Source organism: Berghia stephanieae, chromosome 4 (assembly GCF_034508935.2).
Source record: "Berghia stephanieae isolate SIO BIC M18660-M18661 chromosome 4, UCSD_Bste_1.3, whole genome shotgun sequence".
NCBI classification, from domain to species: Eukaryota; Metazoa; Mollusca; class Gastropoda; order Nudibranchia; family Aeolidiidae; genus Berghia; species Berghia stephanieae.
In genome coordinates, this window is record NC_088363.1 from 7404189 (window position 1) to 7419188 (window position 15000).

The following is a 15000-nucleotide window of genomic DNA, read 5'->3' on the forward strand; positions in this document are numbered from 1 at the left end:
TCATCTCGGCCTTTACACGGACAGACTGGGAACTCACCGATGTTTGCTTCAGGAAAGTAAGTTTTTGCAAAATTTTGCAAAGAAAATGATGAATTTTGCAAAAGGAAATAAGGAGATGTCTAAATTTTGCAAAAATTTGGAAAAGTTTTGCAAAAATTTGGCAGATTTCTAAATATGTTGTATCACACCTAACAACTAACTACATGCAACCCATGTAATAAAATATCCCCGCTGAATTTCGAAATTTCAAACTCAAAATTATGCAAAATTATGGGACAAAAAAAATGGCAAATTTTGACAGAAGTTGTGTTGATTTGGAAATAGGCACAAAGTTGGGAAAACAAAATTACAATAAAATTCTTCATCACCGCGAGGAACGCAAATGTCGATAATAAAAATTTTAAAAAAAATAAAAATAAAAAATCAAAGAATTTGTCAAAAATTTGCAAAACGTGCAGTTTTGCGGTTGCAATGCAAATCAGAAAGTTTTCCCTAATTTTGCGGCCGCAAGCTGTGCAAAAATCCGCGGGGCCAGGAGTATGTACGAAACAATGTCAGACAAAACAGAAAGAGAAGAAAAAAAATCCAACCAACCATCCAAACAAACAAATAAACAGACAGACAGATATAATCGGCCATGACCTCAAGAGCCGTCCCCCCCCCCCCCCCCCCCCCCCCCCCCCCCCCCCCCCCCAAGACACAATTAACAGTCCCCTCATTGCGTGATGATCGAGTACTCAGTACTCGCCCGTCACTCCCCTGGGGTACTTGGTACTGTATTGTTACGTTGCGATTCCAAGCTGATAGAAGCCGTGTGGTGTGGATTGTGAAACAACTAATGACCAAAAAATGAATAGAACAGATTCTAAAAAAAGAATGAATTACCGAACACGAAACGTTTCAGGCTCAAAATCCTTCTTCAGCCATAATAAAAAAAACTCTAAAGCCATGAATACATCACATATATTCCACATAATATATTGTGCGGCTATGTGGTCTAATGGTATGACACTCGCTTTCGGATCGGAAGGTCCTGGGTTCGAGCCTCGCCCTCGGCGCATAGTTGAGTCCTTGGAAAAGGCTCTTTGCTCACATTTTCTCACAGTACTCAGGTGTAAAATGAGTACCTGGCCGTTAACAACGTTGTCTTTGTCCGAAAAATTGTAATATCGCCTAAAAGTCGTCATGTCCGGTCCTACATGTTAAATGTTGCTGTTGACCAGGGACCCCTTGTAAAGCGCTTTGAGCACATTTAGTGGATATTGCGCTATATAAAACTCAATTTTTTAGAGGCCAGAAAGGTATTTAGCAATTCTTGTTGTCTTCCCGGAACGAACTCACTTGTAAACAAACAAAAACAACAACAAAACTACTAGAGTTTTTATTTATTTTAGTTTTTGATGTTTTCTTTTCTTTTTTTTAAAAATTAAATTCTCTTTCTTTGTGTGTGTGTGTGTGTGTGTGTGTGTGTGTGTGTGTGTTATTGACTGAAGAAGGAGTTTGAGCCCTGATCGTTCCGTGTGTTCATTGCGTTGTTGTTGATGTTGTCGTCTTTTTTATTTTGTTTGTTTGTTTCTTTGGTTGTTTGGATTTTTTTTTTCTTCTTTTTATGTTTTGTCTGACATTGATTCCTACACACCCCTGGCCCCGCGGTTTTTTGCACAGCTTACGGCCGCAAAATTAGGGAAACAGCTTGCGGCCGCAAAATTACGGAAAAACTTTCTGATTGGCATTTGCAACCGCAAAATCTGCACGTTTTGCAAATTTTTGACAAATTCTTAGATTTTTTTTTTTTTTTTTTTTTTTTTTTTTTTTTTTTTTTTTTTTTTTTTTTTTTTTTTTTTTTTTGCTGCGAAATTTGCGTTCCTCGCGGTGATGAAGAATTTTATTGTAATTTTGTTTTCCCAACTTTGTGCCTTGACGTCTATTTCGAAATCAACACAATTTCTGGCAAAATTTCCCATAATTTTGAGTTGAAATTGCGTAATTCCCCGGGGATTTTTATTACATGGGTTGCATGTAGTTAGTTGTTAGTTGTGATACAACATATTTAGAAACCTGCAAAATTGTTGCTAAACTTTTCCAAATTTTTGCAAAATGTACCTTTTTTCTTTTACAAAATTCATCATTTTCCTTGTAAAATTTTGAAATATTTTTTGAAAAAAACCGCGGGGTCTGATACCTACAGTTTCAAACCCATCGCCATCCATGACTCAATGCAGTCTCGTTAACTGACGCTGTTTGTAAATTTGTTGTCATTCTAGCTATAGGATTCACTCTAAATCATGGTGGGCAGGCCGCCTTCCGAAAGCTCCTACATCCCCAGTATTAATGTTCTAGTATGGGGGTTTGGGAGAGGGGAAACTTTATAAATTATTTTTAAAAGTCTCCCCCTCCGCTCCCAAACCCCCTTCTAAAACATTATTTTAAAAAAGTTTTCCCCCTCCCAAACCCCCTACAAGAACATTAATACTGGGGATGTAGGAACTCTCGGAAGGCCTCCCTCGTGTTGTCTGTATCTGGGTCGCCCTCGAAATGTATACCGATTAGAGTCGGTGGGTTACAAATATATTATTATTATTATTATTATTATTATTATTATTATTATTATTATTATTATTATTATTATTATTATTATTATTATTATTATTATTATTATTATTATTATTATGGGATGGATGACAATGTATGGAAAACAGATGCACTGCCGATAATAATAATATGAAGACGTGAGATTTGCCGAGGGAGTCGTTAAACAACCGTCAAAGACAAGTACATTTCTGCGGTTCTCTGGCAAAACTCATATTTAGAAAAAAACAACACATATTTAGAAATTTGGCCAGAAAACTCGTCCTTCAAATATACTCGTCCTTCAAATATCGATCGATTTAAATGACCTCGTCTTAGCACAACTTTCAAACCTGGGACTTTGAGGAAGTCCCAGGTTTGAATGTTGTTGCTAAGACGAGGGTCATTTAAATGGATCGATATTTGAAGGACGAGTTTTCTGGCCAAATTTCTAAATATGTGTTTTGCTTGGGTTTTTTTTCCAGAGCACGGCAGATTTGATATTCATGTCATTGTGACCTAAGACCTCTCTGAAACCACTCAGGGGAGAGAAAAAACAACAACACGTTTGTTTTTTAAAATGATGGCAGAAACTCGTCCGCCCTTAATTACCGATCTATTAAAATAGGCTGCCTCTGTTCTCACCCCCCCCCCCCCCACCCCCCCGGCCGATTGGATTACCGAAAAAAACGTCGCCGGCTTTTTGCGATTTGGATTTGATTGATTTTTTTTTTAATTGTGCAACTTGTGACAAGAAACTTAACAAATTACTGCATTACAACCTTTGGATTAAACATACAACAATTGTGGACTAATATTATGAAGACTAACATCCGGGGGTGAGAATAGTCACTTCGATTAAAAATAACCCTCATCTTGTTTTTTTTTAAAAACAACTCTCAAACCGGGGACTTCAAGGAAGACTTGGCGAAGTCTCAGGTTCCAGATTTTGTGATAGTCATGATGATGGTTATTCTTTTTGATGGATATTTGGGGGTCGAGTTTTTTGGCCCAAATTTTATATCTTATATTTTACGTGTTTTTATTATTATTTTCCACCAGAGTTATTAGGGGCAGTGTACTCGACCAAGGTCATTTATTTGTGAGTTACTCCCCCCCCCCCCCTTATGGCATGGGAGATAACCCACCCACGCATCCTTCTACAGGAAAACGATTACGATACTCTCGTGACATTTATTAATTAATTGGCATCGATCTGCACACCCAGCAGTCATAGCCATGTCTGTGTCTGCTACAACTTCTTCTAACATCGTTGTAAAAAAAATTAAAAAAAATTTAAAAAGTTCTATTGTATCAAACAGAATGGTGGGGCGTGAGGAAGAAGGTTATAGAAAGAAGACCCGGGGAAGGGGGGGGGGGGGGGGGTAGGGCAAACATCCACAGAAAGAGAGAGAGAGAGTCGGAATAAAGAGTGTGTGGGGGGGGGGGGGGGGGGGGTAGGGCAAACATCCACAGAAAGAGAGAGTCGGAATAAAGAGTTGGGGGGGGGGGGGGGGAGGTACACTGTACCAAACTTAAACAGGAAGAGATAGAGACCTTGGCCTTGGCACCTTGGCCAAACTTAAACAGGAAGAGATAGAGACCTTGGCCTTGGCACCTTGGCCAAACTTCAACAGGAAGAATGAAAGGGTCGGAATAGAGGTGGGAAGGGGGAGGGGGGAGGGTTACGCAATTTGAACTAGAAAAGTGTGTGGGGAGGGGGGGGGGGGCGGGGCAACGCAATTTGACAAATCCTTAGGGATGGGGCGGGGGGGGGGGGTACGCATTTTGGGCATTTTTCTAAATTCGGCGAGACGAGATGCGATCTAAAAGAAAAATGGTTTTATTTCAATCAAATACAGGGTGTCATGAAGTCTGGGTTACATGGTAAGAGTACAAATTCCTCTTTTAAAAAACGAATCTTATTCAATTGGGATGTAAATGAATCGTACCTTAACAACACGTGACCTCTGAAAGTATTTTTCAGCCAAATCTCCACAATCTATAGCATACATGAAAAATTAAAAATTACAGTGAAATACTACATGTACCCAGACTTTATGGACACCCTGTATACTGCTATAGTCCGTTGTTCCACATCCCATGCGCACGCACGCGTCGACGTGGATATGTTCACAACCTTTTGATGGATTTTCCTGATATTTGTTGGCTCCGCTTACCCCAAGACTTTCAAGTGCATTGCCTATAGATACGAGTAGTTCGAAGATGGCGTCACTCAGGTCTTTGTTATTGTATTTTGCCATCCACGTTTGTGAGTAATGCTCACTAAACTGTATTAAACAGACTATAAACGTTCATGGATACACACAGCTGTTCTACGTTAATTCTCGTTAACCCTTTCCATATGGGATTTAAATTTATCGTGCGTATCTGACCGTTACAGTGTTGTCTCTGTCCGAAAAATTGTAATATTATCGCCTAACAGGCGTCATGTTTAATCCTACATGTTAAGTGTTCATATTGATCAGGGGCCCCTTGTAAAACGCTTTGTGCACGTTTAGTCAATATTGTGCTATATAAAAAGATACTAATATGAAGTAATACGTGGGATCTTCAGGTTTGACAAGAACAGGGCACCGCCGTTTAAGGGTTAATTTTCCCCCCTATTCGTTGAGGGGTTGATTTACTCTCTTTGCACTTTGTGTTGGTCCGTTATACTTCCGGATGGCAATGTTGTGAGCTTCTTAGCCAAGCGCATACTATCTATAATATTGCAGAGGAGAGTTAGACGAGCGTCTACTAACTTAAATATTCTTAAGTTTGATCAATTTTAATGAAAAATTGGGAACAGCAAGCAGCCTTACAGTCATGGAAGAATCTGTTGGCTTCTATCATTAGAGGCGGGCTGGTGGGATCTAGAAATAGAGGAAGAGAAAGAGAGAGAGGGAGAGAGAGAGAGAGAGAGAGAGAGAGAGAGAGAGAGAGAGAGAGAGAGAGAGAGAGAGTAGCAAGTCACGGGTCCACCACTTTTTTCATCACAAGCTGATAAAATAAAAAATAAAAACTTGAGCTTTTATAAGCGCAATATCCACTAAACGTGCTCAAAGCGCTTTACAAGGGGCCCCTGGCCAACAGCAACACTTAATATGTAAGACGGGACATGACGACTGTTAGGCGATATTACAATTTTTCGGACAAAGGCAACGCTGTTAACGGCCAGGCACTCATTTTACACCTGAGTGCGGTGAGAGAATGTGAGTAAAGAGCCTTTTCCAAGGACTCATCTATGTGCCGAGCGCGAGGCTCGAACCCAGGACCTTCCGATCCGAAAGCGAGTGTCATACCACTAGACCACATAGCCGCTAATAATAGAGACAAGCAGAAAATAAACTGTTTTCCCTTGCCACTATATGAAATAAATAGAAAGCCACGGCCGGATGTGACAGGCGGTCATTAGTAGAAAATATTATTGGACCTAATAGGCATCTTCAAAATGGCTTGCATTTGGTGACGGCGAGGGAACTCGGTGGAGTCTTTCAAGAATCCATTAATTAGAAAAGTGAGAGGGCTTAGTTGTTTGTGTGTGTTTGTGTGTGTGTGTGTGTATGTGTGCTATTATGGTTTTGAGCGAGTGTGTGTAGGGTTGGCCTTGGAGGGATGGGGGTGTCATTGTTTTGTGTTTCGTGAAGTTTTCATTTTAACCCTGGATAATGATTCATTGTGGATAATATGAAAAATAAGATAATGCTTGTCCAGGGTAAACAGATACGGCACGTGCCTGCAATATCACACCGTCACAACCACCACTACTATCACTACCATCACAACCACCGCCCACTATCACTACCATCACAACCACCGCCACTATCACTACCATCACCATCACAATCACTATCACTACCATCACAACCACTATCACTACCATCACAACCACCACCACTATCACTACCATCACAATCACCACCACTATCACTACCATCACAACCACCACCACTATCACAACCACCACCACTATCACTACCATCACAACCACCGCCACTATCACTACCATCACCATCACAACCACTATCACTACCATCACAACCACCACCACTATCACTACAATCACAACCACCACCACTATCACTACCATCACAACCACCACCACTATCACTACCATCACAACACCACCACTATCACTACCAAATCACAACCACCACCACTATCACTACCATCACAACACCACCACTATCACTACCATCACAACCACCACCACTACATACCATCACAACACACCACTATCACTACCATCACAACCACCCACCACTATCACTACCATCACAACCACCACACATCACTACCATCACAACCACCACTACCAATCAACCACCACCACTATCACTACCATCACAACCACCACCACTTACTACCATCACAACCACCACCACATCACTACCATCACAACACCACCACTATCACTACCATCACAACCACCACCACTATCACTACCACACAACCACATCCACACAACCACCACCACTATCACTACCATACCATCACAACCACCACCACTATACACTACCACACATAACACACCACCACCACTATCACTACCATACCATCACAACCACCACTAACACTACCATCACAACCACCACTACATACCATCACACACCACCACACCTCAACCATCACAACCATCCATTCAACCACCATCACCATCACAACCACACACACTAACTCACTACCACCAACCACCACCACTATCACTACCATCACAACCACCACGACTAACATCACCATCACAACCACCACCACTATCACTACCACTACCATCACAACCACCACGACTAACATCAGCATCACAACCACCACCACTATCACTACCATCACAACCACACACCACTATCACTACCATCACAACCACCACCACTATCACTACCATCACATACACACCACACCACTATCACTAACCACCCCATCACAAACCAACCACATCACCCATCACAACCACCACCACTATCACTCACCATCACAACCACAACTATCACACATCACAACCACATCACCATCACAACACCACCACTATCACTACCATCAACCACATCACCATCACAACCACCACCACTATCACTACATCACAATCACCACCCACTATCACTACCATCACAACCACCACCACTAACATCACCATCACAACACCACCACACTATCACTACCATCACAACCACCACCACTATCACTACCATCACAACCACCACCACTATCACTACCATCACAACCACCATCACCATCACAACCACCACCACTATCACTACCATCACAACCACCACCACTAACATCACCATCACAATCACCACCACTATCACTACCATCACAACCACCACCACTACCATCACCATCACAACCACCACCACTAACACTACCATCACAACCACCACCACTATCACTACCATCACAACCACCATCACCATCACAACCACCACCACTATCACTACCATCACAATCACCACCACTATCACTACCATCACAACCACCACCGCTATCACTACCATCACCATCACCACCACTATCACTACCATCACAACCACCACCACTACCATCACCATCACAACCACCACCACTATCACTACCATCACAATCACCACCACTATCACTACCATCACAACCACCACCACTATCACTACCATCACAACCACCACCACTATCACTACCATCACAACCACCACCACTATCACTATCACTACCATCACAACCACCACCACTATCACTACCATCACAACCACCACCACTATCACTATCACTACCATCACAACCACCACCACTATCACTACCATCACAACCACCACCACTATCACTACCATCACAACCACCACCACTAACATCACCATCACAATCACTATCACTACCATCACCATCACCACCACTATCACTACCATCACAACCACCACCACTATCACTACCATCACAACCACCACGACTAACATCACCATCACAATCACCACCACTATCACTACCATCACAACCACCACCACTATCACTACCATCACCATCACCACCACTATCACTACCATCACAACCACCACCACTATCACTACCATCACCATCACAACCACCACCACTATCACTACCAGCACCATCACAACCACCACCACTATCACTACCATCACAACCACCACCACTATCACTACCAGCACCATCACAACCACCACCACTATCACTACCATCACAACCACCATCACCATCACAACCACCACCACTATCACTACCATCACAACCACCATCACCATCACAACCACCACCACTATCACTACCATCACAACCACCACCACTATCACTACCATCACAACCACCACCACTAACATCACCATCACAATCACCACCCACTATCACTACCATCACAACCACCACCACTACCATCACCATCACAACCACCACCACTATCACCACCATCACAACCAACACCACTATCACTACCATCACAACCACCACCACTATCACTACCATCACCATCACAACCACCACCACTATCACTACCAGCACCATCACAACCACCACCACTATCACTACCATCACAACCACCACCACTATCACTACCAGCACCATCACAACCACCACCACTATCACTAACCATCACAACCACCATCACCATCACAACCACCACCACTATCACTACCATCACAACCACCATCACCATCACAACCACCACCACTATCACTACCATCACAACCACCACCACTATCACTACCATCACAACCACCACCACTAACATCACCATCACAATCACCACCCACTATCACTACCATCACAACCACCACCACTACCATCACCATCACAACCACCATCACTATCACCACCATCACAACCAACACCACTATCACTACCATCACCATCACCACCACTATCACTACCATCACCATCACCACCTCCACTGCCACCACCATAACAATAACCATAGCAACCATTTTCCAATCAATTAGTCATACATTTCTATAATACAACTCGAGTTACTTCATTGTTATCATACATAGCCATTGTTATTTCAAGTCTTGCTCTCGTCAAACTTTAGAGATTTCATTTCCCTCCGTCTGTATGCAGTCCAGGGGTTTTAAATAAACTTTTCTATTGATTTTAATTACGTTTGCACCCGTGTGTGACGTCAATCCATTTAACTCATTTTGGATTATTTTGTCAAAAACCACGTGTCCAAGTTGGCGTTTTTTAATGGCAAAGTCCCAAAACTTGGCGGGGTTTCTTTTTTGTTGGCTTTAACTTTGCTTTTTTTCTTTGGTTTTATTTTTTTTTTTTGTTTTTTGTTGTTTTTTTTTTTGCGTGTTTTTGTTTGTTTTTGTAAAGCCATTTGATTTGGCTGGAAAATTTGGATTTCAGATCATATAATAAAACCTCTGCAATAATAGACAAAATAACACTTAAATTCTATATTATTATATCATTCACAAAATATACAACGTATCCCCCCCCCCCCCCCCCCCCCCACCTTTAGACCTTATAAGACAAGGTAAAATTTGGATTAAATCAAATCAGATTCAAGCACAAAGATGATAAAATTGAGATTTACTCCCACTTTTATTCGCATCCCAGCAGATAAGGGGGATTCTTGTAATACGTCGGCTTTATTTTCCCAGGCCATTTGGCATTTTATTTTTTTATTTTATATTTTTTCAACATGTTCGGCTTTTTTTCAATCCAATCTGGCAGCCTCGGTCATTAACCTTGTGACACAGACTCGACCTACTTTGATAAATGGCATTTCTATCTTTTTACTTCGGCTAAATTCTATTTTTTTACTTGCAACATTGACGGATGACAATGGCCCTCCACTCGTCAACAAGTCTGAAACCCAAGACTTTGAAGGGGATCTGTAGACATCTCAGGTTTCAAACGGTTTGAACAGCAGTTGTGCGGCTATGTGGTCTAGTGGTATAACACTCGTTTTCGGATCGGAAGGTCCTGGATTAATCCACTCACTTTTCTGAAAGAAACAAAAAAACAAACAACACAAATACAAAATTCGAAACGTTTCGCGCTCAAAACTCTTTTTTCAGCCAATAAAAAAAAAATCAATAAAAAGATAAATACCTGGCATAGCATCCTGTCGTCTGCCTGGTAAGATATGTTTTGGGTTCAAAAGGGTCCGTGTTTAGTATTTGGTTCTTTTTCTACGCCGTTTCTGTCCATTTCTGTTCGTTACTTTTGACAGTCCACACCTTCGTGGATGGCAATAATAACAATAATAATAATAATAATAATAATAATAATAATAATAATAATAATAATAATAATAATAATAATAATAATAATAATAATAATAATAACAAAGACCTGAGTGACGTCAACTTCGTTATATATGCGCTTGGCTAAGAAGCTCACAACATTGCCATCCGGAAGTATAACGGCCAACACAAAGTATGTGTAACCTTGAACGTTTATAGATAGTATGCGCTTGGTTAAGAAGCTCACAACATTACCATCCGCAAGTATAACGGACCAACACACAAAACTGTGTAACCATGAACGTTTAGAGTCTGGATAATACAGTTTAGTGAGAATAACTCGTAAACGTGGATGGTAAAAAACAATAACAAAGACCTGAGTGACGTCAACTTCGTTCTATCTATAGTCTGGTTGATACAGTTTACAACTACAGCTTCTAGCACCAAAGACCTCAGAAAACTCTCATTTTACTCCAGAACCATCACAGATTGGAACAATTTACCGCGGGAACGGAACTTACGTCGGCACCCACTTTAGATGTATTTTCAGACCTTCTAGAGCATTGCTGAATTTTCATCTTAATGTTATTGTTCATGTCAAAATCTTCATGAGTAGTAGTAGTAGTAGTAGTAGTAGTAGTAGTAGTAGTAGTAGTAGTAGTAGTAGTAGTAGTAGTAGTAGTAGTAGTAGTAGTAGTAGTAGTAGTAAGTAGTATAGTAGTAGTAGTAGTAGTAGTTAGTATAGTAGTAGTAGTATAGTAGTAGTAGTAGTATATGATAGTAGTAGTAGTAGTAGTAGTAGTAAGTAGTAGTAGTAGTAGTAGTAGTAGTAGTAGTAGTAGTATAGTAGTAGTAGTAGTAAGTAGTAGTAGTAGTAGTATAGTAGTATAGTAGTAGTAGTAGTAGTAGTAGTAGTAGTAGTAGTAGTAGTAGTAGTAGTAGTAGTAGTAGTATATAGTAGTAGTAGTAGTAGTAGTAGTAGTAGTAGTAGTAGTAGTAGTAGTAGTAGTAGTAGTAGTAAGTAGTAGTAGTAGTAGTAGTAGTAGTAGTAGTAGTAGTAGTAGTAGTAGTAGTAGTAGATAGTAGTAGTAGTAGTAGTAGTAGTATAGTAGTAGTAGTAGTAGTAGTAGTAGTAGTAGTAGTAGTAGTAGTAGTAGTAGTAGTAGTGTAGTAGTAGTAGTAGTAGAGTAGTATAGTAGTAGTAGTAGTAGTAGTAGTATAGTAGTAGTAGTATAGTAGTAGTAGTAGTAGTAGTAGTAGTAGTAGTAGTAGTAGTAGTATGTAGTAGTAGTTAGTAGTAGTAGTAGTAGTAGTAGTAGTAGTAGTAGTAGTAGTAGTAGTAGTAGTAGTAGTAGTAGTAGTAGTAGTAGTAGTAGTAGTAGTAGTAGTAGTAGTTAGTAGTAGTAGTAGTATAGTAGTAGTAGTAGTATAGTTAGTAGTAGTATAGTAGTAGTAAGTAGTAGTAGTATAGTTAGTATAGTAGTAGTAGTAGTAGTAGTAGTAGTTAGTAGTAGTGAGTAGTATAGTAGTATAGTAGTATAGTAGTAGTAGTAGTAGTAGTAGTAGTAGTAGTAGTAGTAGTAGTAGTATATCGTTCGGCTACACTTCTATGTTCAAGGTATCAATCCAGGTTCGGAAGTCATCATCACATTTGTTGATGGTTTCAAACCCCCCCCCCCCCCCCCCCCCCCCCCCCCCCCCCCCCTTCCAGTTTTGTCTTTGCATCTTGTGGTGCTTGGTTGCACCTTGGGCATGTTGGTGAGTCTTGGAGCCCCCATTTGTGCATGTTGGCAGCTGTTCTCGTATGTTTTGACCGTAGTCTATTTGCTGCTGCTTCATGAGTGAAGGTGGACATTGAAGGAAGATTCAGATTTCTGTGTTCTATTTGCTGTTTGAGGTCAGAATTTTCTAGCCAAAATGAAGATACTGTGATTTATCAGATTTGGACATAGATGACTCCAATCCGTCAAATTCCCAGAGCTGTTCTACGTTAATTCTCGTTAACCCTTTCCATATGGGATTTAAATTTATCGTGTGTATCTGGCTGGCCGTTACAGTGTTGTCTCTGTACGAAAAATTGTAATATCGCCTAACAGGCGTCATGTTTAATCCTACATGTTAAGTGTTCGTATTGGTCAGGGGCCCCTTGTAAAACGCTTTGTGCAGATTCAGTCAATATTGTGCTATATAAAAAGATACTAATATGAAGTAATACGTGGGATCTTCAGGTTTGACAAGAACAGGACACCGCCGTTTAAGGGTTAATTTTCCCCCCTATTCGTTGAGAGGTTGATTTACTCTCTTTGCACTTTGAATCATTTCACGGGCTGTAAATTGACATGAATCGCCTTGCTGGCTCCGGGATGGAATGGAGATTCAATCTAAATATTGAAACAGTTAAAGAATTCGAAAATGTGGTGGGGGTGGTGGTGGCGGTTGTGGTAGTGGGAGTAGTAGTAGTAGTAGTAGTAGTAGTAGTAGTAGTAGTAATAGTAGTAGTAATAGTAATAGTAGTAGTAATAGTAGTAGCTGTATTAGGAGTAGTTGTAGTAGTAGTAGTAGAAGTAGTAGTATAGTTGTAGTAGTAGTAGCTGTAGTAGTAGTAGTAGCTGTAGTGGTAGTAGCTGTAGTGGTAGTAGTAGTAGTAGTAGTAGTAGTAGTAGTAGTAGTAGTAGTAGTAGTAGTAGTAGTAGCTTAATAGTAGTTATAGTAGTGGTAGTAGTAGTAGTAGTAGTAGTAGTAGTAGTAGTAGTAGTAGTAGTAGTAGTTGTAGAATGTATAGTTTAGTAGTAGTTTAGTAGTAGTAGTAGTAGTAGTAGTAGTAGTAGTAGTAGTATAGTTAGTAGTATAGTAGTAGTAGTATATAGTAGTAGTAGTAGTAGTAGTAGTAGTATAGTTGTAGTAGTAGTAGTAGTAGTAGTAGTATAGTAGTAGTAGTAGTAGTAGTAGTAGTAGGTATGTAGTTGTAGTAGTAGTAGTGTATAGTAGTAGTAGTAGTAGTAGTAGTAGTAGGTAGTAGTAGTAGTAGTAGTAGTAGTAGTAGTTAGTGTAATAGTAGTTAGTAGTAGTAGTAGTAGTAGTAGTAGTAGTAGTAGTAGTAGTAGTAGTAGTAGTAGTAGTAGTAGTAGTAGTAGTAGTTGTTGTAGTAGTAGTAGTAGCTGCAGCTGTAGTAGTAGGAGGAGGAGGAGAAGGGGGAGGAAAAGAAGACAAAGAATACTTTAGTTGAGAAAATTTCACCTGGAACTATCTATCTGAGAGAAACCCAATTTAACTTAAAATGTCCCCATTTGGGGCCGAAAGGACCGTAATTTCAGCGAGTCAATGTTGACGTTTCTCGTGTTAATGTGTGTTTGTGTTGTATGTGTTTTTATTTGTATGCTTGTCTTGTGTGTAGAGTGTTCTCATCATCTCATTTATAATTCTGTGAGTTTGGACAACGCTCCAATTGGGCAATCCGTTGACACACCAGACAGAATTCCACAGGCAAACCCAACCGCCAGTTAAATAAATCGCCTGTCATGTTCTTGTCAATATTTGGAGAAGCATAAACCAAACAAGGCATGGATAATAATGTCGGGGTTGGATTTTTTTTGGTTGGTTGCTTGTTGGTTTGTAGTTGTTTTTACTTTTACTTTTTTTTTTTTAATTTTGATTCAGACTTTATCTTTGTTTTTATCTTGCTTTAGTCTTTGTTTTGTTTTGTTGTTTTCATTTTTGTTGTTTTGTTTTGTTGGGGTTTTTTTCATTCTTTTTTTCTCTTTTGTTTGTTTTTTTTAAATATCACTTTTTGTTTTGGTTTGATTTTTTGTTAATTCATTTTTTTTTTCTGTGAGTCAATAGAGCACGACTTATCAAATCAAAGGGGACTCCGTATTGATCGTAACCTGTCAACCCAGCAACGATTGAATAGCTGGGTCTGTTAAATCCGGCAGAAAGCACTTTGTGATAGCCTAATATAATATCCAAAAAGGTAGCAAGCGGTCGCTATTATCCCTTAGTACCTATACTACCGTACTCTAGAAAAACACATATTTAAACATTTGGCCAGAAAACTCGTCCTTCAAATATCGATCGATTTACATGACCCTCATTTTGGTAAAAACTCTGAAACCCGGGACTTCGCGAAGCTCCAAGTTTGAGAGTTTTTGCCAAGATGAGGGTCATTTAAATCGATGGATATTTGAAGGACGAGTTTTCTGGCCAAATTTTTTAATATGGGTTTTTTCCAGAATATGGCAGTAGAGAAGTCATAATATTA

At 40.1% G+C, this 15000-nt stretch overlaps 1 protein-coding gene across 1 annotated transcript in view; it reads left to right on the top strand.

The window, feature by feature from the left end:
* The window catches only part of LOC144969963 (gem-associated protein 5-like), a 296403-nt gene that overhangs the window by 182458 nt on the left and 98945 nt on the right, over positions 1 to 15000 (top strand). Inside the window, exon 19 of the mRNA XM_078909074.1 lies at positions 1 to 56. This exon is cut by the window's left edge and continues 37 nt beyond it. Within this exon, the coding sequence (XP_078765200.1) occupies positions 1 to 56 (56 nt within the window). The remainder of the gene's footprint in view (positions 57 to 15000) is intronic.